This window comes from Podarcis tiliguerta (assembly GCF_965153285.1).
Source record: "Podarcis tiliguerta genome assembly, chromosome: 4".
NCBI lineage: Eukaryota > Metazoa > Chordata > Lepidosauria > Squamata > Lacertidae > Podarcis > Podarcis tiliguerta.
In genome coordinates, this window is record NC_139537.1 from 4,619,977 (window position 1) to 4,641,843 (window position 21,867).

The 21,867-nt window shown below is 49.8% G+C and overlaps 2 protein-coding genes across 2 annotated transcripts in view; one reads left to right on the forward strand and one right to left on the reverse strand.

Moving 5' to 3' along the window:
* Positions 1 to 21,867, forward strand: part of LOC310676834 (tigger transposable element-derived protein 1-like) — a gene marked incomplete at its 3' end in the record, with an annotated part of 1,439,559 nt that overhangs the window by 238,974 nt on the left and 1,178,718 nt on the right. Inside the window, exon 2 of the mRNA XM_083439011.1 lies at positions 2,150 to 2,256. The remainder of the gene's footprint in view (positions 1 to 2,149; positions 2,257 to 21,867) is intronic.
* Positions 1 to 21,867, reverse strand: part of STARD10 (StAR related lipid transfer domain containing 10) — a gene marked incomplete at its 5' end in the record, with an annotated part of 56,268 nt that overhangs the window by 10,866 nt on the left and 23,535 nt on the right. Inside the window, 2 exons of the mRNA XM_083436829.1 lie at positions 1,258 to 1,361; positions 3,144 to 3,291. Coding sequence (XP_083292955.1) covers positions 1,258 to 1,361; positions 3,144 to 3,291 — 252 coding nt within the window. The remainder of the gene's footprint in view (positions 1 to 1,257; positions 1,362 to 3,143; positions 3,292 to 21,867) is intronic.

Consider the following 21,867-nt stretch of genomic DNA (forward strand, 5'->3'; position numbering starts at 1 on the left):
GATAAACAACTACCAGACTTTTAGAAGACATCTGAAGGCAGCCCTGTTTAGGGAAAGTTTTTAATGTTTTGTTGTGTTGTTAATAATCCTGTTGGAAGCCGCCCAGATTAGCTGGATGGGCAGAGTATAAGCAATAAATCAATTATTATATTAGACCTCCCTGTGGGAGTTGTATGGGGTGTTGCGGGTGGGGGAATCCCAATTGCTGGAAACCATGTGAGGCAAGAGGACTCTTGCTCTCATGTTTTTATCCCTGGTTTCCCGAAGACAGGATCCGATGGATGGAGCGGACCAGACCAAGAGTGGGTCGCTCTAACCGCTCTAACGAATAACAATGGGGGGAAGGGCCTTTGCAGGTACCATGCGGGGGGTCTCGGGGCACCATGGTGCCCCTAGGGTGCCCCGTTCAGGACCCCAGTATTAAATCATCCTGAAAAGCCATCCTTCCTGTTTAGCTTTTCCTATAACAGGCATGCCACTTGCTGCAAGCTCAACCCCAGAATTTCTGCAGTACCTAAAACTCTAGCGCATGTGTAAAAGGTAAAGGACCCCTGGATGGTTAAGTCCAGTCAAATGTGACTACGGGGTTGTGTAGCTCATCTCACTTTCAGGCTGAGGGAGCTGGCGTTTGTCCACAGACAAACCAGACTGCATGGAAATGCCATTTACCTTCTTGCCAGAGCGGTAGCTATTTATCTACTTGCACCGGTGTGCTTTTGAACTGCTAGGTTGGCAGGAGCCAGGACAGAGCAACGGGAGCTCACTTTGTCATGGGGATTCGAACTGCCGACCTTCTGACAGTGCCACCCGCATCCCTATCAAAGGACCCCTGGACAGTTAAGTCCAGTCAAAGTCGACTCTGGGGTTGCAGCGCTCATCTCAATTTCAGGCTGAGGGAGCTGGCGTTTGTCCACAGACAGCTTTCTGGGTCATGTGGGCAGCAGGACTGAACCGCTTCTGCCACAACGGGACACTGTGATGGAAACCAGAGCAGCGCATGGAAACGCCTTTTAGATTCCTGCTGCAGTGGTACCTACTTATCTACTTGCACTGGTGTGCTTTCGAACTGCTAGGTTGGCAGGAGCCAGGACAGAGCAACGGGAGCTCACTTCGTCGTGGGGATTCGAACTGCCGACCTTCTGATCGGCAAGCCCAAGAGGCTCAGTGGTTTAGATCACCCGCGTCTGTGTACAGAACATCGTCCATGCACACCCCTCCTCCTCGCTCCCCCCTCTCCAGAAAAAGCCTGTCGCTCACAGGATGTTTGACGGAGTAGTTCATGATGATGAAGTCGTTGCCCATGGGCAGCCAGGAGCGCAAGGTGATGACGTCTCGGTTCTTCAAGGGCTTGGGGCATTTCCCTGCCAAAAAGCGGGGGGAGAGGAGAGGGAAGGTCATTTCAGGAAAAGCAAACAGACATCCTGGCTGCAACTAACAACTCTCACCCCTCTCCCTGCAGCAAACCTATTGTGTATTTATAACTCCACACCAAAAAATTATATGCCTCTCAGCTGTGTAGAGAAAAAACCCTCAAAGTGGCTTAGGGCAGGAAAAAAGCATCAAGGTTATAACTAAGAACAAATAAAGCGATCGCTCTTTTTCTATAAAACGACAAGAACATCACAGCGATAAACTAAAAACACACCAGCATTCTAAACTTCTAGACAGGCTTGCCCAAAGGAGAATGCCTTTAGCACATGCCAAAAAGAACGCAGGGAAGGAGCCCGGAGGATTTCACTAGGCAAGGAGTTTCCAAAGTGTGTCTGAATGCATGCAAGTTAAACTTGCAGGGGAAGCTTCCAGGTTAGTTTGCTGCTGGGGGGCCCAGGGTCAGTCCCACCCCACATAATCAATCATGACGCAGTGCACACACACCATTTGAACAATGTGGGGGGCCAGCCTAGGGTTACCAGATGCCCCCAGTTCCCAGGGACAGTCCCCAGATTTGCAAATCTGTCCCTGGAAAACGTGGCAGCAGCAGCCTCAGCTCTGGCTGGCTTCAGGAGCTGCTGGCTGCTGGCTGCTGTGGCGCCTTCCATTTTTCCTTGCCGGAACTTCTGGTGAGGGAAAATGGAGGGCACCACAGCAGTGGGCAGCAAGCAGCTCCTGAAGCCAGCCAGAGCCAACTGCGCTACCAGGCTGGCTCCAGGCTGCTCACTGCCGCTGCTGCTGCCGAAGGGGAACTGGGGACGTCCAGCGGTACAGATCTCCTGCCCCCTTTGCTTTGACTGATCGGGGGAGGCTCGGGAGTTGCAGGCGGGCGGCCGTTGCCCAGTTTTTTTAAAAACTCTGCACATTTATGTTTCACAGGGTGCAAAAGAAGGGCTTTGCACCTTTATACAACATGCATGTGTGCTTGGGCCCAGGGTCTTTTGCCTCACCATCCCTGCTACTGACTCCCTGTTGCTACTCAGCTTCAAAGAAAAAAGTGTCCCCGGATTCATTGGAAAAAATCTGGTAACCATAGCCCAGCCCCCTCAAATATTTTAGGGGGGGCAAAGCCCCCAGGGCCCCTAGGAGTTGGCTCCTATAGATTGCTGCAACATAAAGGGCAGACGTCACTGGGCACCCCTGACGTTTGATGTTGTCACCAAAGAGTAAAGTTAAATGCCCCGTGCCTTAAGGGTGATGTGCTGGCGGAGGCACTGCAGCCATAAGGCCATGATCCAGAATCCAGTGCCCTCTGAGCATGCGAAGCTTCCTTAGGTGGCTGTCAGCATCACCTCAAAGGTGTGGGAGGGACCCCTGAGACAGAACAGAAGAGGCTGCTAGCTAGTAAGTCACCAACAGCCCTCTCCTCCGGGGTCGACCTGAACACGGCTGCAGTTTCAGGAGGGACCCCTAGATTTGGCTCTGCTGACCTGGCACCCTCCAGACGTTTGGGGCTGCAATTCCCAACAACCCCAGCCAGCACAGCTGGGCTGTTTTGGGGAGGGCCAAAACATCTGGGCAAAAACATCCAGGCAACTGATGGCTCGAAATAACGGCAACTGGTGGCAGCCTGCCTTTCCAAATCTGGGACCCCCAGATGATTTGGGCCGCAGCGCTGACAGAAGCTGCCATTCCAAACATCTGGAACACCCCTCTTTGGCGGAGGCTGCCTTAGACAAGAGCCGCCCGCACAAACTCCCCCAGCGTCTCACAGGAGTAGTATCCCACGTCGGCATTGACCGTCAGCTTGCCGATGTCGAAGGTCTCAATGACGTTTGTGTCCCACTTTTTCCTGTACTCGATGTCGTGCAGGACGTCATAGAGGGTTTCTGCCGCAACATCCTTGCACTCTATCCTGCACTGGAGAGAAACGGGGCGTCAGAAACCCAACAGCAGCCCAAACGCCGGCACTAATGTCCGCAGGATCCCTTTCAAACTGGAGTGGGGAAACTGTGATTCTTGGGCCATGTAGGAAGATGCTTTTTACGGAGTCAGAGCCATCGGTCCACCTGGCTCAGTGTGGTCGACACTGACCGGAAGAGGCTCTTCAGAGTTTCAGGCAGGGGGTCTCTTTCCCAACCCTAGATGTCAGGGACCGGGCCGGATACTGGAAGACCCCCCAAGTGCCCCTATTTTCCAAAGACTGTCCAGGATTTACAGAAGCCGTCCCGGTTTTTTATTTGACCCCAGAGTGCCCCACTTTTCCTTAGGACGTCCCTATTTTCATGGGAGAAATGTTGGAGGGGATGGAATAGGACATCCCTACTTTCTTTGGGAAAATGTTGGAGGGGATGGAATAGGACGTCCTGATTTTCACAGTAGAAATGTTGGAGGGGATGGAGTTATTCAAACCCTGAGCCGTCTGAAGGCAGCCCTTTGTAGGAAAGTTTTTAAATGTTTTATTATATTTTGATATGTGTTGGAAGCCGCCTAGAGTGGCTAGGACAACTCAGTCAGTTGAGTGTGGTAAAAATTGCAAAACTGTTGTTGTTGAATAGGACATCCCTATTTTCACCAGAGAAATGTTGGAGGGTGTTCGCTGGCAAGTGTGCACCGGGGGCAGAGGGGCTGGAGTCTTACTCAGGAGAGGGGGCCAGTGATTTGTGGGGAACTGTGCCAACCAGGAGACAGGAGTCAGAGGCAGGGGAAGTTTTGGAGTTGGAGGGATGAGCTGGAGGATGAGGAAGAAGAGGAGGAAGAGGCAGGCCAGGCAAGTGAAGGGCCAAGTGCTTCCTCTCCTCTTTTGCATTGCTGTCTCCCAGAACCAGGAGTGGGCTGAAAAGGGAAGAGCAGAGGTATTTTCAATGCGGGCAAAGTCTCCGACTACATGTGCACAGCCTGTTGGGAGAAGGTATGTCAACTGGTGGAGGGGGGTGGTCTTCATAGAACACAGACCTGGGAACAACCCGTCTTGAGAAGATATTTCATGAGCTAGCAGCATTCAAAGGGCAGAGCTCAAACGACACCCACCCACCCATAAATATATATGGCACGGTTTTATTTCTTACACAAATACTGAGGCACATGGTCACTCAGTGCCTATGCAGAACCTTTTTTCTCAGTCCGCTGGTGAATGCTCTTGTTTTTCTAAATCTTTAAAATCTTTATTATTTGTAAATGGGGATAAAGATCCCTGTATTAATGAGACACATAACGCTCCTTGAAAAGTGTTTCCTTTCTCAGAGCTGAAATGCCTGAAAGTCCCATTTTGAAAGAAGTGTTTCAGAGCTGCCAAAGTTTGCAGCATCCTTTTGCAGAATAAACTCCCCTCCAAATAACCAACTGCCAACGTTTAAATAAATCTGCATTTCAACATCTCAATAAAGTTGCCTCAGAGGCCTTGTTGAAGAAAGTTAGGAGAATTTTTAAAACTGCGTAAGAGAAACATCTGGAAATATACATCAAGTAATCTCACCCTAATCACAATGTTTATAGATAATTATAGGTACACTTCAGTTATTTCTGTGACCATGATAACAGTGCAAGCCTACACAATCCTGCACACGGCTACTCAGAAGTAAGTCCCCCCAAGAGCAATGGAACTTACTCTCAAGTAAATTAGCCAGGATTGCAGCCTCACTGTCAACAAGTTGAAATGCTCCCCTTCATTGTCGTTCCAATAATTTAATAAGCCAAAGCCAATTATCACAGTAACGGATTATGTCTTCTTCCTTTAGTTACAGCGTAATTTATCCATAATTGCATATTCATATAATTTGCTTTTTCATTCCTTAATTGGGGAAATTACATTCCTCTCCAAACGTCTCGAGCTAAAAAGCTTTCATGTAAACAAAACAATGCAAATTCTGATTTACAGCTATTGCACATGACATCATTTTATACTGTTGATGTGAACCTTATCTTAATTATTGTTTACTGCTTGGGGGGGGGGTGTGCTTGCAGGGCCAAAAGGCAGGCTAAGGAAATACGAAGGAAGAAATGAAATTTGCAGCTTCACAGAGGGGAGCTCCCTCTTGTAAGAAGAGCCATTTGCAAGATTCGAAAGCGGGACCAAATTAGCCTCACACACAAACACAGCACAAGGTCCAATTTTAATTATATCTGCACATTACACTCAAAGATTTAAAACGGGCTCTCAACGGAAAAATCAAACAGGCACCACGGATCAGACAAAAGATTTCTACAAAGTGCTGCAGCGTTAGGAAATTCAAGTGCTTTCAAATTATCAGAAATTTAACTTCTGCAATGCAATTTTGTTTCCTCCTCAGAGGCGTATTTTGACACAGTCTCTGCTTTCGCCCAGAGATAAAGATTGTTGTTCAGTAAGCGCAGGGAAAGCCCTGCTGGGTCAGACTAGACCAGAGGCTTATCTAGTGCAACTTCCTCACAAGCAGGACACGAGTGCGAGGCACGCTCGCTACATCCAGGCCAGATAAAAGAAAGAATTTCTTCACGCAGCCATGGAGAGCCCTCTCCTCCTCCCAGAATCTGTCTGATCCTCTTTCAAAGCTATCTAGGTTGGTGGCCACCCCTGTGGCAGGGAGTTCCACAGGATAACTATGTGCCGCGTAAGGACCTATTTCCATTGCTCTGTCCTGAATGTTACTCCATTCAATTGCCATCCCTGTGACCCGACTACCCAAAGGAGATAAGCAGAGCCTGGCTCTGGGGTCAGGGGGGCAAAGAGCTCCTCATCTGCCCCCCCCCCGACCTCTTCAAAGAGGACTCAGCCAACCAGGTGCCCCCGTGGGAAACCGCTCTCTCCCCTCTGGTGGTTTCCAGAAACTGGGATTCAGAAGCCCTGCTGCCTCCGAGGTGGAGACACAGAGAATAGACATTGTGGCAAATCTCTATGAATTGCAGAATTCTCTTTTAAAAGCACCCCAGGCAGTGGCCATCCCCTCCTGTGGCAGTGAGTTCCACTGTTTAACTGTGTTGTTGGTGGAGAATTAAAAACGGCTTTTGCTGCAACACAGTGACCCCTCTGGAAATCTTCAGGGACATGACGTTATTTTCATTTAAAATGCATTTCTGGGTTGTTTGTGGGCCATAGGAATTCATTCTTTTTTTCTTTTCTTTCCCCCAAATATAGTCCGTCCCCCCACAAGGTCTGAGGGACAGTGGACCAGCCCCCTGCTGAAAAGGTTTGGTGACCCCTGGTCTGATTCTTTTTCAAAGCCAGCTGCGTTGGTGGCCATCACTGCCTCCTGTGGCAAGGAGTTCCACAGCTTAATTATGTGCAAAGAAGGGCTTTGTTTTCCCCATCCTGAATCTTCCAACCTTCAGCTTCCTTGGAGGCTGACGAGTTCTAGTGATATGAGAGACGGAGAAAAACTGCTCCCTATACACTTTCTCTCGGCCAAGCATCATTTTATAAACTTCTATTATAAACATCATGTTGCCTCTTCCTCAAAGTTTCTCTCAACTAAAGAGTCCCAAATGCTGCAATCTGTCTTGGTTGGGAGCTTCCTCACAGGGGAGGAAATCGCTGCATCTCCTCAATCATTTGGGCTGCCCTTTTCGGAAACTTTTCCAATTCTGCAATATCCTTTCTGTGTGAGGCAGCACCTTTTCTGAGAGCGACCAAAAAGCCGCAGGAGTTTTGCAAGCTCCTGAGTTTTCCAGAGCTCTCGACTGGGCAAGATGTTGCACAAAGCCAGGGGTGCAGGGGGAGGGGTCTGTGCGTGTAAAAAAACCTGGATGTTGTAGCCACGAGGTGGGCTTGTAGACTCAGCTCCAAGGTGGAGACTGCAAGCTAAGCCCCTCTCAGGCGCTGAGATTATCAGGTTGCACGCCTGGGATTCTGAGATAAAAGAACCCTCCACCTTCAAGTGTCTGGCTTGTAACCCAGAACTGTCTCAAACTGTAAAGGGAACTCAGAGCTTCCCATGGCAGGCAAAGAGCAGATTTAAAGAGAAACACGGCGGTCTTTAACTCAGCAATACCAGGGACTGATTTTGTAGGCAGAACTAGGCAAAAGGAGTCAGTGGAAGCCAAACTGTACAGTATTATCTATTGGTTGGAAGGGATGCAACGCTTAAAAAATAAATGCAAAGTCCATCTTCAGGTGATGAGAAATCACCTTTCTGTGGTTGCCAAGAAAGAACGGGCCGGCAGAGAATTTGCTGGCATCCGTCCATCTCGGGAGACAGTGGAGAAGTGCTCCTTTGGGGTGAAGGCAAACTATTGGACACCTGCAGCACCTGCTGTGGCTGTAGAGACCGATAGGGGAGAGAGATGTTTTGTTGCAGCTGGGGCAGAGGAAGGCGTCCGGTTGTGCTGCTGCAGATGCACCCGGGCATTTCTCCTTTCTGCTCTCCTCCCAGAGGTCATTCCTCCTCTGGTCACTGCTAGAGATGCACTGACTGACTGTCTCCAGGCACTGCGGTCGTCCGGGATTCCCACAGGGCGGGGTCAACATTGCCAGTCTTTGTGTAACATTTGCAGACATCTTCATATTGCAGAGTCAGTCTGCCAACGGGGCTTGCGCCTGAAGCCAGCTCCCCACAGAGAACATCCTTGAGGATCCTGCCGCCTTCCGTTCTGTGGACATGGCCAAGCCAGTGCAGATAGTGCAGAGACAGCAGTGTGAATAGCCTGGGAATGTGGGCTGAAGAGAGCACATCTTTGAAACTCTCTCCTGCCCTGCGATGCCCAAAACTTTCCTGATGCAACACATAGAATCCTAGAATCATAGAGTTGGAAGAGACCACAAGGGCCATCAAGTCCAACCCCCTGCCAAGCAGGAAACACCATCAGAGCACTCCTGACATATGGTTGTCAAGCCTCTGCTTAAAGGCCTCCAAAGAAGGAGACTCCACCACACTCCTTGGCAGCAAATTCCACTGTCGAACAGCTCTTACTGTCAGGAAGTTCTTCCTAATGTTGAGGTGGAATCTTCTTTCTTGTAGTTTGGATCCATTGCTCTGTGTCCGCTTCTCTGGAGCAGCAGAAAACAACCTTTCTCCTTCCTCTATTTGGCATCCTTTTATATATTTGAACATGGCTATCATATCACCCCTTAACCTCCTCTTCTCCAGGCTAAACATGCCCAGCTCCCTTAGCCGTTCCTCATAAGGCATCGTTTCCAGGCCTTTGACCATTTTGGTTGCCCTCCTCTGGACACGTTCCAGTTTGTCAGTGTCCTTCTTGAACTGTGGTGCCCAGAACTGGACACAGTACTCTGTCTCTCACAGTACATGTGAGAGGCATTGAGCTGGATGCTCTAGCAAAGAAAGCCCTTTCCTGAACTGGTCTCCAAACTGTTTTTTTTCAAAAAATAGGCACTTTCCCCCACCTATGGTGGCACTGCCCACAAGGATTCAAATTCTGAACAATGGTTTGCCTAGAAATTACCAAAATCCCTCAAAATACCCCATTCCAAATTCATTGCAGTTTTGTTCGTTAAATCTATGGGGCGACCCATTGAAAGGTTTCAGCTCTCAGGACCCTGGCAGCTGCCAAAACCTCATATTCCCCCAAAATGGATGCAGGATTTGCAACTTCTGTTTTGTTATTAAAATATGTGGAGTTTTGCATTAGCTGGGGGAAAAACTTCATAAGTTACGTGTTACCAAACAGTGGCGGAGGAAGCCGCTCGGGCACCTGGGGCTGTGTGCCCAGGGGTGGGGGCACACTGCAGGCCCTGTGGTGAGTGCCGCCGGGCATTTTGTCACACACACCCCAGTGGTGACACCCGGGCCGGCCCCCACACACCACACACACCCTTCCTCCGCCCCTGTTACCAAAGGCTCAGAGGACCTCAAAAGATGATGTTTGGTGGGATTTTATCTCATGTGCAACAAATTTAGACCCACAGGCCTTTCTCCCTACAGTGCAACATGAAAACTGACTTTCTTAATGGCCTTAAGTACTTCCTCATCCATAATATTCAGTCTCTCTCAGATGATTTTTTTTTGTACTTCTGCTCTTTCGATTAGGGCTGCCTCAGCAACTTTCAGGGTGTCCTGGTTTTTACCTTTCGAAATACGGCAACTCTGCTTTTGATTGTATTGAGTTGTTTGGTTTATTTCAGGAACTTAGAGATCAATGGGCAATTGAGGGCCAAGACAGAGCCCCCGCTTCCCCACGGAATATTCAGCAAACAGGATGAGGCTGCAAAAATGGAGTTTGGGCACCCAGACCTGAAGATGATGAGAATTTAGAACATCCCTCGTTTTCTCCTCCCTGCGGGCCCAGCACAAACACACACACGGCTCCTTTTGCAAAAGCACACTGCCTGTCAGATGGCGGCAATCGTGGCAAAGTGGGTCTGTGGATCCATTTCCAGGCTCTCTCATTATTAATCAGGCCTATCATTTTTGCCGGCTTACAAGCCGAGCCTCTAAATATTTCATCAGCCATCCGGAGTCGTTTCTCGCCACCCGCCCGCCAGAAGACCGCCAAACAAAGGAGGCTGCCTCTCGACCCAGGAAGCCACGGAACGGAAAGGTCTGCAGTCCCGAAACCTGATGCGCAACACCGATACCCACAAAGAGCCCCCCTCCTCCTCCTGGGCAGAACATCAGGCGGTCTGGGACCCACGGCAGCGCTTGGCTTTCAAGGGGGCCTTTTGTGAAGGGGATGAATTGCACAAACCTGCCATTGTGCCCATTTCAAAGGCGCAGGGGCTCATTTTTCCACTGCACCAGGTGGAACAAACAGCGCTGAAAAAAGCCTGGGGGGGTCAGATATTGGGGGGGTTGACAAGGCTGGGTGCAAAGGCAGGGCAAGAAGCAGGAAAGGCACCAGGCATCCTGCTATGCATTGCGGGTTTGGGGGTTGGACTAGATGACCCCTGGGGTCTCCCCTACAGCTCTATGATTCTATGGCCCAGGTCCAGACCTACACCCCGGCTGGCTCCTCTTGCCCCTTTTAAGGTAATAAGAACAGCCTGCTGGATCAGGCCAATGGCCCAACTATCCCAGCATCCTCTTCTCCCAGGGGCCGACCAGATTCTCCCATGGGAAACCAGTAAGCAGGATTCGAACCCAAGAGTCCTCTCCCCCTCCTGCGGTTTCCAGCAACTGGGATTCTGAAACACAGCTGCCTCTGTGATAGGAATTTTGAGGTCTTAGATATATGTTAAATGTTCATAAGTGTACCAACCAAGCACGTACATAGATCAGCACAGGAAGACCGACCTGAAACCATTTTTGATTCCCAAACTGACCAAATGATTTCTCTGCAAGGTCAAGGAAAATGGAAGAGCCTCCCCATTGTCTTTTCCTTCACAAATCCTGTCTTAAGGGTATGTCTGTCTGTGTGAGGGTGAGTCTGTGACCTGGCTCAGGAACTAAGTATTTGTCATTACAAAAGACTGGCCAGGCTCCCCAGGGTATCCAATCAAGTGACCATTAAACAGGTAAACCTGTCAGACGAGATAAACAACGCACTCGGATTTCTGCTGTAGACCGCCTTTTCTGTGATGTAGGTATGATGTATCTGGGGGGTGGTCTTAGGTTACACCCCTTCTGTGATGTATGTATGATATTCTGGGGGTGGTCTTGGACTCCAAGGCAAGCAATTTAAAATGTCTATATACGGGCTTGTGTGTCATTGTTCGGGTCCCTTCTGCCTCTTGCGTGTGGCAGTGAGCCCCCTGTTGCAACAGATCAATAAAGATAAGGCTTACGAGCTGCTTTGCTTCTCAATATTCTCTGGTTGTTATTTTCTCCTACCAATAGGGAACCTACATAGGGACTCTATATGGGCTCTTGGGTACCCCATAAGGGGGGGAAAGGACAGATTTTTATTTACAACACCTCCAACTGCGGAGGCAAAGGGTAGACATCCTGGCTAGTAGCCATTGATAGCCTTTTCCGCGAATGAGCCAAATCCTCTTTTTAAGCCATCCGAGACCTAACAGAGTCCGACTAAGGACAGTCAACACTCACGCTGGATGGCTATCGGATGGATGCTGCCTTCCCACGGTCTTTGCTAGGGATGAGTGGCCCCCACAAAGGGATCCTGCAAATACGTGGAGAACCCAAAGAGGTCTGGCTCAGCGGCAGGTTCTGGAGGGCTGGTTCAAAGCCAGCCCAGCTGAGAGCATCTTCCCAAGCAAGCGCTGATAATATGATGTTAATATGAGGGAGATGATAATATGAGGGAGAAAGGTTGTTTTCTGCTGCTCCAGAGAAGCGGACATGGAGCAATGGATCCAAACGACAAGAAAGAAGATTCCACCTAAACATGAGGAAGAACTTCCTGACAGTAAGAGCTGTTCGCCAGTGGAATTTGCTGCCAAGGAGTGTGGTGGAGTCTCCTTCTTTGGAGGTCTTTAAGCAGAGGCTTGACAACCATATGTCAGGAGTGCTCTGATGGTGTTACCTGCTTGGCAGGGGGTTGGACTCGATGGCCCTTGTGGTCTCTTCCAACTCTAGGATTCTATAATTCTATGTTTGCCTTCTTATCTCCAGCTTGGAATGCCATCCACCTCCTCCTCAGGGGTGGGGCCCTGACAGATGGCCCACCCCAAAATAGCATCAATATGGCTCCAGGAGCGACTGTTGACTCTCGACTGTGAAATATCAGCAACTGAAACCCATTGACATAAGATGCGAAATGGGGATATAAATACTTGGAGAACGCTCAGCAAATTGTCAGCCGTATGCGTGGGGGGGGGGATAACTTCGGGAGAAGAAAAGCTCAGGGGGAAACCCTACAGAGGTGTCCAAACTTTTTTCAAAGAGGGCCAGATTTGATGAAGTGAAGGGTTGTGAGGGCCGACCAAAGGGCCGACCAAAGTTGTTTTTTAGGACTGAAGTTGTTGAGGGTTTTTTTTAGGATTTTACCCCAGGAAATAAACTGCCACAGGGGCTGGATTAAACTGACCGGCGGGCAGGATTAGGCCCCTGAAACAGACTTTGGACATGCCTGCGCCACACAAATCTGGAGTGGAGTCCCTAAGGCGGTTGGATGGCGCCTTATACAGTGGTACCTCGGGTTAAGCACTTAATTCGTTCCGGAGGTCCGTTCTGAACCTGAAACTGTTCTTAACCTGAAGCACCACTTTAGCTAATGGGGCCTCCTGCTTCTGCTGCGCCGCCACCGCACGATTTCTGTTCTCATCCTGAAGCAAAGTTCTTAACCCGAGGTACTATTTCTGGGTTAGCGGCGTCTGTAACCTGAAGCGTCTGTAACCCGAGGTACCGCTGTACTGCCTCCTTCGGGCAACTCCTGCTGCCAAGCTGGTGCCAAACGTCTTGCACACACAGAAGCAATGTTTGACATCAACGTTGTTTGGCATCGAATCTTTAGAATTTATGGGGGGAAATCCATGTGAGCATTTTCCGCAGATATATACACACAGAGAGAGAATTTTAATTAGGTCAGAGGTTTCCAACCTTCTTGAGTCCCTGGCTCCCTCGACCAACTACATTCTGTCTGCGGCACCCCTGTGGGGCTCAGGACCCCAATTATGCCCCCCCTTGCCTGCAGAGCTGGCAGCCCCTCACCCCTTTTTGAGCACCCTCCCTTGTGGAGCGTTCCCTCAGCCTCCTCTCCCCTCTCCTTGGGAGTCCTCTGGGCAGCCACACCTGCTGCCCCTGGTCTCTGAACTGCCCCCTGTTGTTGTTGTTGTTGTTTAGTCGTTCAGTCGTGTCCGACTCTTCGTGATCCCCTGGACCAGAGCACGCCAGGCACTCCTGTCTTCCACTGCCACCCGCAGTCTGGTCAGACTCATGTTTGTAGCTTCGAGAACACTGTCCAACCATCTCATCCTCTGTCGTCCCCTTCTCCTTGTGCCCTCCATCTTTCCCAGCATCAGGGTCTTTTCCAGTGAGTCTTCTCTTCTCATGAGGTGGCCAAAGTATTGGAGCCTCAGCTTCAGGATCTGTCCTTCCAGTGAGCACTCAGGGCTGATTTCCTTCAGAATGGAGAGGTTAGATCTTCTTGCAGTCCATGGGACTCTCAAGAGTTTCCTCCAGCACCATAATTCAAAAGCGTCAATTCTTCGGCGATCAGCCTTCTTTATGGTCCAGCTCTCACTTCCATACATCACTACTGGGAAAACCATAGCTTTAACTATACGGACCTTTGTTGGCATGAACTGCCCCCTACCCTGCCCCAAAGAGAGGTGCCTCCTCACACTGCCGCATAGGGGCCTGGCTATTAGCCCCTGGCCAGCCCCAGAGGCACCATTCGCCTGAAGAGCGTGTAGCCAGGGCTGCTGCAACAGACAGTTGTGCAAGCTTTGGGAGGCAGAGTCCTGAAAGGGCATCAGAAGAGGGAGGCAAGGAAAGCGGGACAGAGGCCAGTCTTGTCCGCAGCACCCCTGACCATCATTCAAGGCACCCCAGGGTGCACACTGGTTGAAGACCACTGAGACCACCTGGAGCTCTCAGAGCTGCTTCCCTGCATTATCCACTAGGTGGCAGCACTATAGATTTTATGAGAGCAGATCTAATGACACAGAATAAAACCCTTTTGGTACCTATAAGAACAGAGTGCATCTAAAGCATGGGTAGGCAAACTAAGGCCCGGGGGCCAGATCAGGCCCAATCGCCTTCTAAATCCGGCCCCTGGATCTAGCCTGTTTTTACATGAGTAGAATGTGTCCTTTTATTTAAAATTTAATCTCTGGGTTATTTGTGGGGCATAGGAATTCGTTCATTTCCCCCAAAAAAATATAGTCCGGCCCCCCACAGGGTCTGAGGGACAGTGGACCAGCCCCATTCTGAAAAAGTTTGCTGACCCCTGATCTAAAGCACCACTGAATTATTATTATTATTATTATTATTATTATTATTATTATTATTATTATCATTATCCGACATGATGTGCTAAGTAACTGTAGAACTGGAAGAGGGCTGGGGGCTCCCCTCTGATGTCTCACTTCAACACTGGCACACAATTTTCCTTGGTGCACCTCAGCTTTCCCTAACCTGGTGCATTCCAAATTCTTTTGAACTACAACTCCCATCATCCCCAGTTTGCTCAGGGCTTCTGGGAGCACTGCTGAAGTTGAGTGCTACAAATGCAGTCACCCTCAGATTATCAAAAATGTACCTTCCACAGTGCATCCCCCCCCCCCCCGCTAGCAGGCAACCTAGCAGTGCAAAAAGCACAAGTAGATGAATAGGTACCACTCTGGCGGGAAGGTAAACGGCATTTCTGTGTGCTGCTCTGGTTCACCAGAAGCGGTTTAGTCATGCTGGCCGCATGACCCGGAAAAATTCTCTGTGGACAAACGCCGGTTCCCTCGGCCAGTAAAGCAAGATGAGCACGCAACCCCAGAGTTTTCCGCGACTGGACTTCACTGTCAGGGGTCCCTTTACCTTTTTTAGCAGGCATTGATTTCACGCAAAGATAAAATCTGTCAGATAAAATGTTTGGTTAACTAAAAGTAAGAAGAACCCCTCTGGGTCAGACAACAGAGGCATCTTGCCTGGCATCCTGCTCCCCTGGGTTGGCCACAGGATGCTGGCCTGATCCAGCAGGCGCTCAGGCCCCTTTTGAGACCCAGCCATCCTGCCTGCCCCCGGTCTCTGCAGCAGCGAGGCCTCTAGGGGTCCCCACGGCTGCCTTTGAAGCCAGGCCCGGCTTCTCCGTGCCAATTAGGCCGCCGAGGAAGCAGGAAGACATTTCCATCGATTTACATTTTGCTATTTGATCTCTTCTGGGAAGCCTTCCCTTTGATCCCCGGGAAAAAGCGAGCCGCTCTCCTCTCCGCCAAGGAACCGATTGGCGCGATGCGAGCTCAAAACACCCGACAGCTTATCTGCCATTATGCCGAATAAAAGCAAACCTCTATTTTCCTGGCTTGCTCCTGAAACTCATCTGGGGATAACCTGCGCTTGTTTCGCGGGAGACGGAGAGATTACGCCACGGATCCTGCAGCGCCTCTTGCCATCCCCAAGGAGAGGTGCAAAGCATTGGCTCCAGCAAGCCATCTGCACGCCCTCGTCACTCCAATTCAACACATTTCTTCGCTTCCTTGACTGAGCCGGACGCTAAGCTCCTTGAAGGCACAAATCTCCCTCTTTTCCAGATATTTTTGGAAACACTCGGTCCTGCCGCACGAAAAGGTGCACTCCAGAGATTTTACTTTTCTGGGTTAAGCGGCACAGGATTGTTCTCTGCAGTGGGTAGACAGCAGCTGCACTCCTAACCAGAGCCAGCTGCATGGCCTGGACTTGCCAGCGCGCGCACAAATTGTAGGGGTAAAGTGGATTTTGCAGAAGCTAGGAGGACACCGTACTGACTTCAGTCTCACAACTGAAACGCTCGTGAATTAAAAAAGCAAAGGTTTTGTGCAGCCTTAAGACGACAAACCCCACATTCGAAAATTACCGTATTTTTCACTCCATAAGACACACTTTTTTCCTCCTAAAAGGTGAGGGGAAATGTCTGTGCGTCTTATGGAGTGGGTCGATCGCTGGCTCCCTTTCCGGCCTCTTGCCCAGTCCTCCATTTTTTAATGTTCTGCAGACGGAGGCTGTTTGTTTCCCCAGCGACATGGGACTGGCTGATTAGATTATCTGTCTGAAAACTGTAGAAATGGCTCCCTTTCCTTTCCTAAAGAAGCTGCAGAACTGTGAGTTGAACCCCATAAAAACAGGATTTTCCCCCTTTGCAAAATAAGCTCAACAACTTTGAGCTGATCCTCAAAAAAGGGGCTTTTCCCCGTTCTTCCTCTAAAAACTAGGTGAGTAAAAATACAGTAAATCCCTCGATTGAGAACATAACAGCTTGCTGGATCAGGCCAGTGGCCCATCTAGTCCAGTATCCTGTATTTGCAGTGGCCAACCGGATGCCCCCGTGGGGAACCCCCAAGCAGGATCCGTGCGCAAGAGCAATTCTTTCCTCCTGTGGTTTCCAGCAACTGGCATTCGGAAGCATTGATGCCTCTGACCGTGGCGGCAGAGCAGAGCAATTGTGGCCAGGAGGCATGGACAGCCCTCTTCTCTTCCATGAATTTGTCCAATCCTCTTTTAAAGCCATCCAGGCTGGTGGCAGGGAGTTCCACTGAGGGAAACCCAGCCAGATGGGCGGGGTATAAATAATAAATTACTATTATTATTATTTACATTATTTTTCATTATTTTTCATTAAGCCCTTTGTTGAATAGTCACAATGCTTTTAGGTTGGATACTGTATACAGGTTCTTGGGAATAGTTCTAGAACTACCGTCTCAGTTCTTTGGAGAAAACAACTGTCTTGTGGGGCTCTGCTCCCTGAACCAGCTAACTCTCCTGTTTCCATGTCCCATTAACCACACAGGGAAAGGAGTCTGTCTTCATGCTTTCTGGTGCAGATAAGGTTGTTCATTTCACACTCCACAACCAGCTTCCCATCTGCTCTTCGTCTTTTTGTTGCCATCTCTTTTCTCATTCCATTTCTGCAACTGGTCGAATGTCCCACTGTCTAACCTCACAACGCTCTTTACTTTCCAGTCATCTGCAGTGGTCTCATCAAACTCTCCCCTACTCCCCTTTGAAGGAAATCTCAGTGTTCCTTAGACTGCTGTCTCTTTCGATGGTTATAACGTCTCCATTGCGACTGATGATCACATTGGGCCTGGCAACACTAGCCATCTTCCTGGTGGCAAAGTCTGTGCCAAGTTCTTTCAGACAGTCATCAAATTTTCCAGTGGAAACTGGCTTCCAAGTTCGCAAAAACTGTTCCCACATGATGTAGGATTAACTAAGCATCCTGAAGAACTTCTTACAAGTTCGACTAAGCACCGCAAAGAGCACAGCACCTCATGGTCATCTACTTAATGGCTTCCACTAAGCCTCTTGGGCTTGCCGATCGGAAGGTAGGCGGTTCGAATCCCCGCGACGGGGTGAGCTCCTGCTGTTCTGTCCCAGCTCCTGCCAACCTAGCAGTTTGAAAGCACACCAGTGCAAGTAGATAAATAGGTACCAATCTGGCAGGAAGGTAAACGGTGATTAAGTGCTCTCTGGTTTCCATAATGGTGTTCAGTTGTGCCATAAGTGGTTTAGTCATGCTGGCCACATGACCTGGAAAGCTGTCTGTGGACAAACGCTGGCTCCTTCAGCCTGAAAGCAAGATGGGCGCTGCAACCCCATAGTCGCCTTTGACTGGACTTAACCATTCAGGGGTCCTTTACCTTTTACCTTTACCTTGATAGCTACACGGGTGGTGCTGTGGTCTAAACCATTGAGCCTCTTGGGCTTGCTGATCGGAAGGTCGGCGGCTCGAATCCCTGTGACAAAGTGAGCTCCCGTTGCTTTGCCCCAGCTCCTACCAACCTAGCAGTTCGAAAGCACACCAGTGCAAGTAGATAAACAGGTACCACTGCAGCAGGAAAGTAAATGGCATTTCCGTGTGCTCTGGTTTCCATCACGGTGTTATGTTGCAGCAGAAGTGTTTAGTCCTGCTGGCCACATGACCTGGAAAGCTGTCTGTGGACAAACGCCGGCTCCCTCGGCCTGAAAGCGAGATGAGCGCCGCAACCCCATAGTCACCTTTGACTGGACTTAACCATCCAGGGGTCCTTTTTCTTTTCCTTTTTACCTTTGACAGCTTCCTTCTACTGGAGGAACCTCTGCCCAGCTGGTGCCCTCCAGATATTCGTTGGACTACAACTCCCATCAGGCTGTGCTGGCGCCCTCTGCACCAGGTTGGCAGAGGTTGCTCTGATAAAAATCACCTGTCACATGGAAGATGGTGCCAGCCTGTTTCCCGCTGCTCCATAGGGCAGGACCTGGTTCGAGTCCTACCCTCCAGAGCAGAAAACAAGCTTGTTCCATCCTTCATGTGACAGCCCTTAAGATATCTGAAGATGGCTATCTATCTCCTCGAGTCTCCTCTTTCCCAGAATCCCTCAGAAGGTGGTGGACTCTCCTTCCTTGGAGGTTTTTAAGGTTGGGTGGCCACCAGCCAGGGATGCTTTAGCTGAAATTCCTGCATTGCTGGGGTTGGACTAGATGACCCCTGGGGGTCCCTTCCAACCCTACAATTCTATGATTCTTCTATGAGCCATTTCCAGGGGGTGGAGGAAAGGGAGCCAAACTAGAGCAGAAAGGAGTGAAGAATTGGGAAGGAGACGAGATGGAAAAAGCCTAGACCCTCCCGTGCAATCCAGGTGGTGCAAATTGGGCTGGTGTTTCCGGCTGTCTCGTGGCTTTTATTTAGTTGTTTAGTCGTGTCCGACTCTTCGTGACCCCCTGGACCAGAGCACGCCAGGTCCTCCTATCTTCCACTGCCTCCTGCCGTTTGATCAAACTCATGCTGGTAGCTTCGAGAACACTGTCCCACCATCTCGTCCTCTGTCGTCCCCTTCTCCTTGTGCCCTCCATCTTTCCCAACATCAGGGTCTTTCCCAGGGCGTCTTCTCTTCTCATGAGGTGGCCAAAGTCTTGGAGCCTCAACTTCAGGATCTGTCCTTCCAGTGAGCACTCAGGGCTGATTTCCTTAAGAATGGATGCGTTTGATCTTCTTGCAGTCCATGGGACTCTCACGAGTCTCCTCCAGCACCATAATTCAAAAGCATCAATTCTTCGGCGATCAGCCTTCCTTGTGGTCCAGCTCTCACTTCCAGACATCACTACTGGGAAAACCAGAGCTCATGGCTACCTCTCGACTATTTTTGCTGCCACACAGGGGCCAGGGAGGGGGAGAAAGAGAGGGAGAAATTGCAGCTCTGCTAGCCATGTCATCACAGCCGGACCGCAGACCTCCCGAAATACTTAGCTGGCATCGCTGAGCAAGGAAGAGAGAGACGTTTTTAGCCTCTGACGTAAAGTCAACCAGTAAGTGCACTTTAGGGCAATTACATGGCTTTCAAATCGAAACGAGTGCCTGGAGTATCCCAAAGAGGGTAAGAGGATATCTTGCCTGCTTCTCTGCGCTGACGCCGCTGCAATCATAACAGCAGCAGCCTTTGGTTCAGGCCCTGAGCTCCAGAGCAGGAGAAATCAGCCTTTGAGATACAGGATTTGAAGATGGCTACTCAGCACTGCCAGGAATCTCAAGCAGGGAGAGCGATGCTGTCACACTCAGGTCATGAGAACATAAGAAGTGCTTGACGGATCAGGCCAAAGGAGGCCCATCTTAGTCCAGCACCCTGCTCTCCTCACGGTGGACATGAGCGCATGGACGGATAAAATAAAGTAGCTCTTCAAACAGCCACTGATAGCTCCCTCCTCCAAGACCCTGTCTGATCCTCTTTCTTTCTTTTCCTTTTTTAAAAAATTGTCTTTATTGATTTAAAATACAATCATACATTACAGATGAGTACAGCAGAGTTGAACCCGAAATGAAAAGAAAGAAAGAAAAAAGGAAAAAAATACATAAAAAGAATAAACAATAACAAAAAGAAAATCAGTTTAAAAAGCCAATTATTTATATAGCATCATATCTTATCCAATAAAGTCTTCTGAGAAAAACTTCCTATCGTTCTCATTGTACTTTTTTATGTCGTCATGATTTTATCGCACAGTTTGTTTTATAACATTTTCTATTTATTCTTCTAAGATGTTTGTTTGTTTCATTTGTTTATTATATACAAGCACCATTCAATTCTGCTAGGATAATATCGTTATTACAATATATCCTTATATATTCCTCGAATAGTTTCCGTTCTCCCTTATGCTTTTTGGTTCGGGGCTCCCCTGACTTTTCCAGTCAGCTTTGCTAACTGAAAATACTCGCTCATGAGTGTTTGCCAATCTATTATTGTTGGTGATCCTCTTTCAAAGCCATGCGGGTCAGTGACCTTCACTGTCTCCTGTGGCAGGGAGTTCCACAGATTAACGAGGTGCTGCATGGAGAACGACTTCTGCTCAAGTGTCCCGAAAGCTCCTCCGTTCAGTTGCCATCCCTGTGACCTGACGACCCGAAGAAGAATCTGGTTCGGCACCCTGTACTCAGAGGGGCCAACCGGGGACCTCTTTGGGAAACCCAGAGCCTGCACCCGAGTGCGAAAGCATCTCTCCCCTCCTGTGGTTTCCAGAAACTGGTTTGCGGCAAGTACAGAGGCCGAGCTGGACCATGATGACTAGTGGTTAGATCTCGCTTGAGGGCTTCCTTCTGGGGCAACTGGTTCACCACGGTGGGAATAGGATTCTGGACGAGAGCAGCCCCCGTGGGCCTGATCCAGGAGCCAGGATCTTCTTCTGGTGCTCTTAGGCCTTGGGTGAGCAGTTCTGACTCCAAAGTTACATGGCTTTCAGCAGCAGGCAGAGAGTCTGTGACAGGTCCCTGGGAGCACCAGAGAGCATCAGAGAAACCGAGCGGAGTCGTGCCGCACTTGGCTGCTATTTTTATGCTCTTAGAGAGACGAAGTGTTGGCACCTTGATCTGTTTCCTGCGCAGGTAATTGCTTCGCAACAGCTGCTGGAATCTGCACAAACCGCTCCATGCGCTCTTGGCAGGGAATTAAAATTGATGGTTTCCTACTAATACCACTTTTTAAAAACCCCCAGCTCTTCTTATTTTAATACTTATTCCTTCTGACATCCCAGGAGGGGAATCAACAGCCCTTTTCCCAAAGCTGGTCCAAGAAAGGTTGACGTCCCTCATTCGTAATGGGTCAGAGCATGGTGCTGATTGCGCCAAGGTTGCAGGTTCGCTCCCTGTATGGGACAGCTGCATATTCCTGCAGTTTCCAGTAAAGGCTTTGCTGCCTCTGACTTTTGGAGACAGAAAACACCTATCATGGGCAGCGGCCTTTGATCACCCTCTACTCCTCCATGAATCTGCCTAATCCTCTTTTCAAGCCATCCAAGTTGGTGGGCATCCTGTCTCCAGTGGGAGGGAGTTCCACAGTTTAATTCTGCGCCGCATGGAGATGTCCTGAATCTTCCAACATTCAGCGTCACGGGATGCCCCCAAGTTCTAGTGAGAGGGAGAAAAAGGTCTCTCTGTCCCCTTCCTCTGAGAAAACCCAGTTGACATTTGCTGGGATTCAGCGGTGAGCAGCAAGTTTCCCCGCAGGGAAGCGGCAGGGGAAAGCGAAGTGTGTGCTCGTCTTTTCTCTAAACTTAAAATGTTTCAACCTTTCTTCTTAGGGGAGCTACTCCACCCCCTCCATCATTTGGGTGGCCCTTTCCTGAACCTTTCCCCCCCAACTCTGTGATGAATTTGTTGCCAGCAGCGGCTTCCAAACGGCAGGCAGCAAAGGCAGCCTCTGATTCCCAGTTGCTGGAGATGCCAGGAGAGGAGAGTTGCTCTTGAGCTCGGATCCTGCTCGAGGGGTTTCCCATGGTGAGAACAGGATGCCGGACTAGATGGGCCCTTGGCCAGATCCAGCGAGGCCCTTCATATGGTCTTATGTGGATGATGAATCAGCGCAGCTTGAAGGACAGCCATGCCCTTTGCTTCCTCCTCCTCCTAGTCACCCATCAGCGCCAGCCGTGTGGCCAACTCTGCCCTTGGGGGAGCAAGAGAAGACCCCACAGCAGCCAGGCAGCAGCAGCAGCAGCACAGCAGGGAAAACGGGCGGGCGAAGGAAATTTCTGTGCTCGCCAGTCCTGCGCGGGATGCATGCAGCAGATCCGGGTT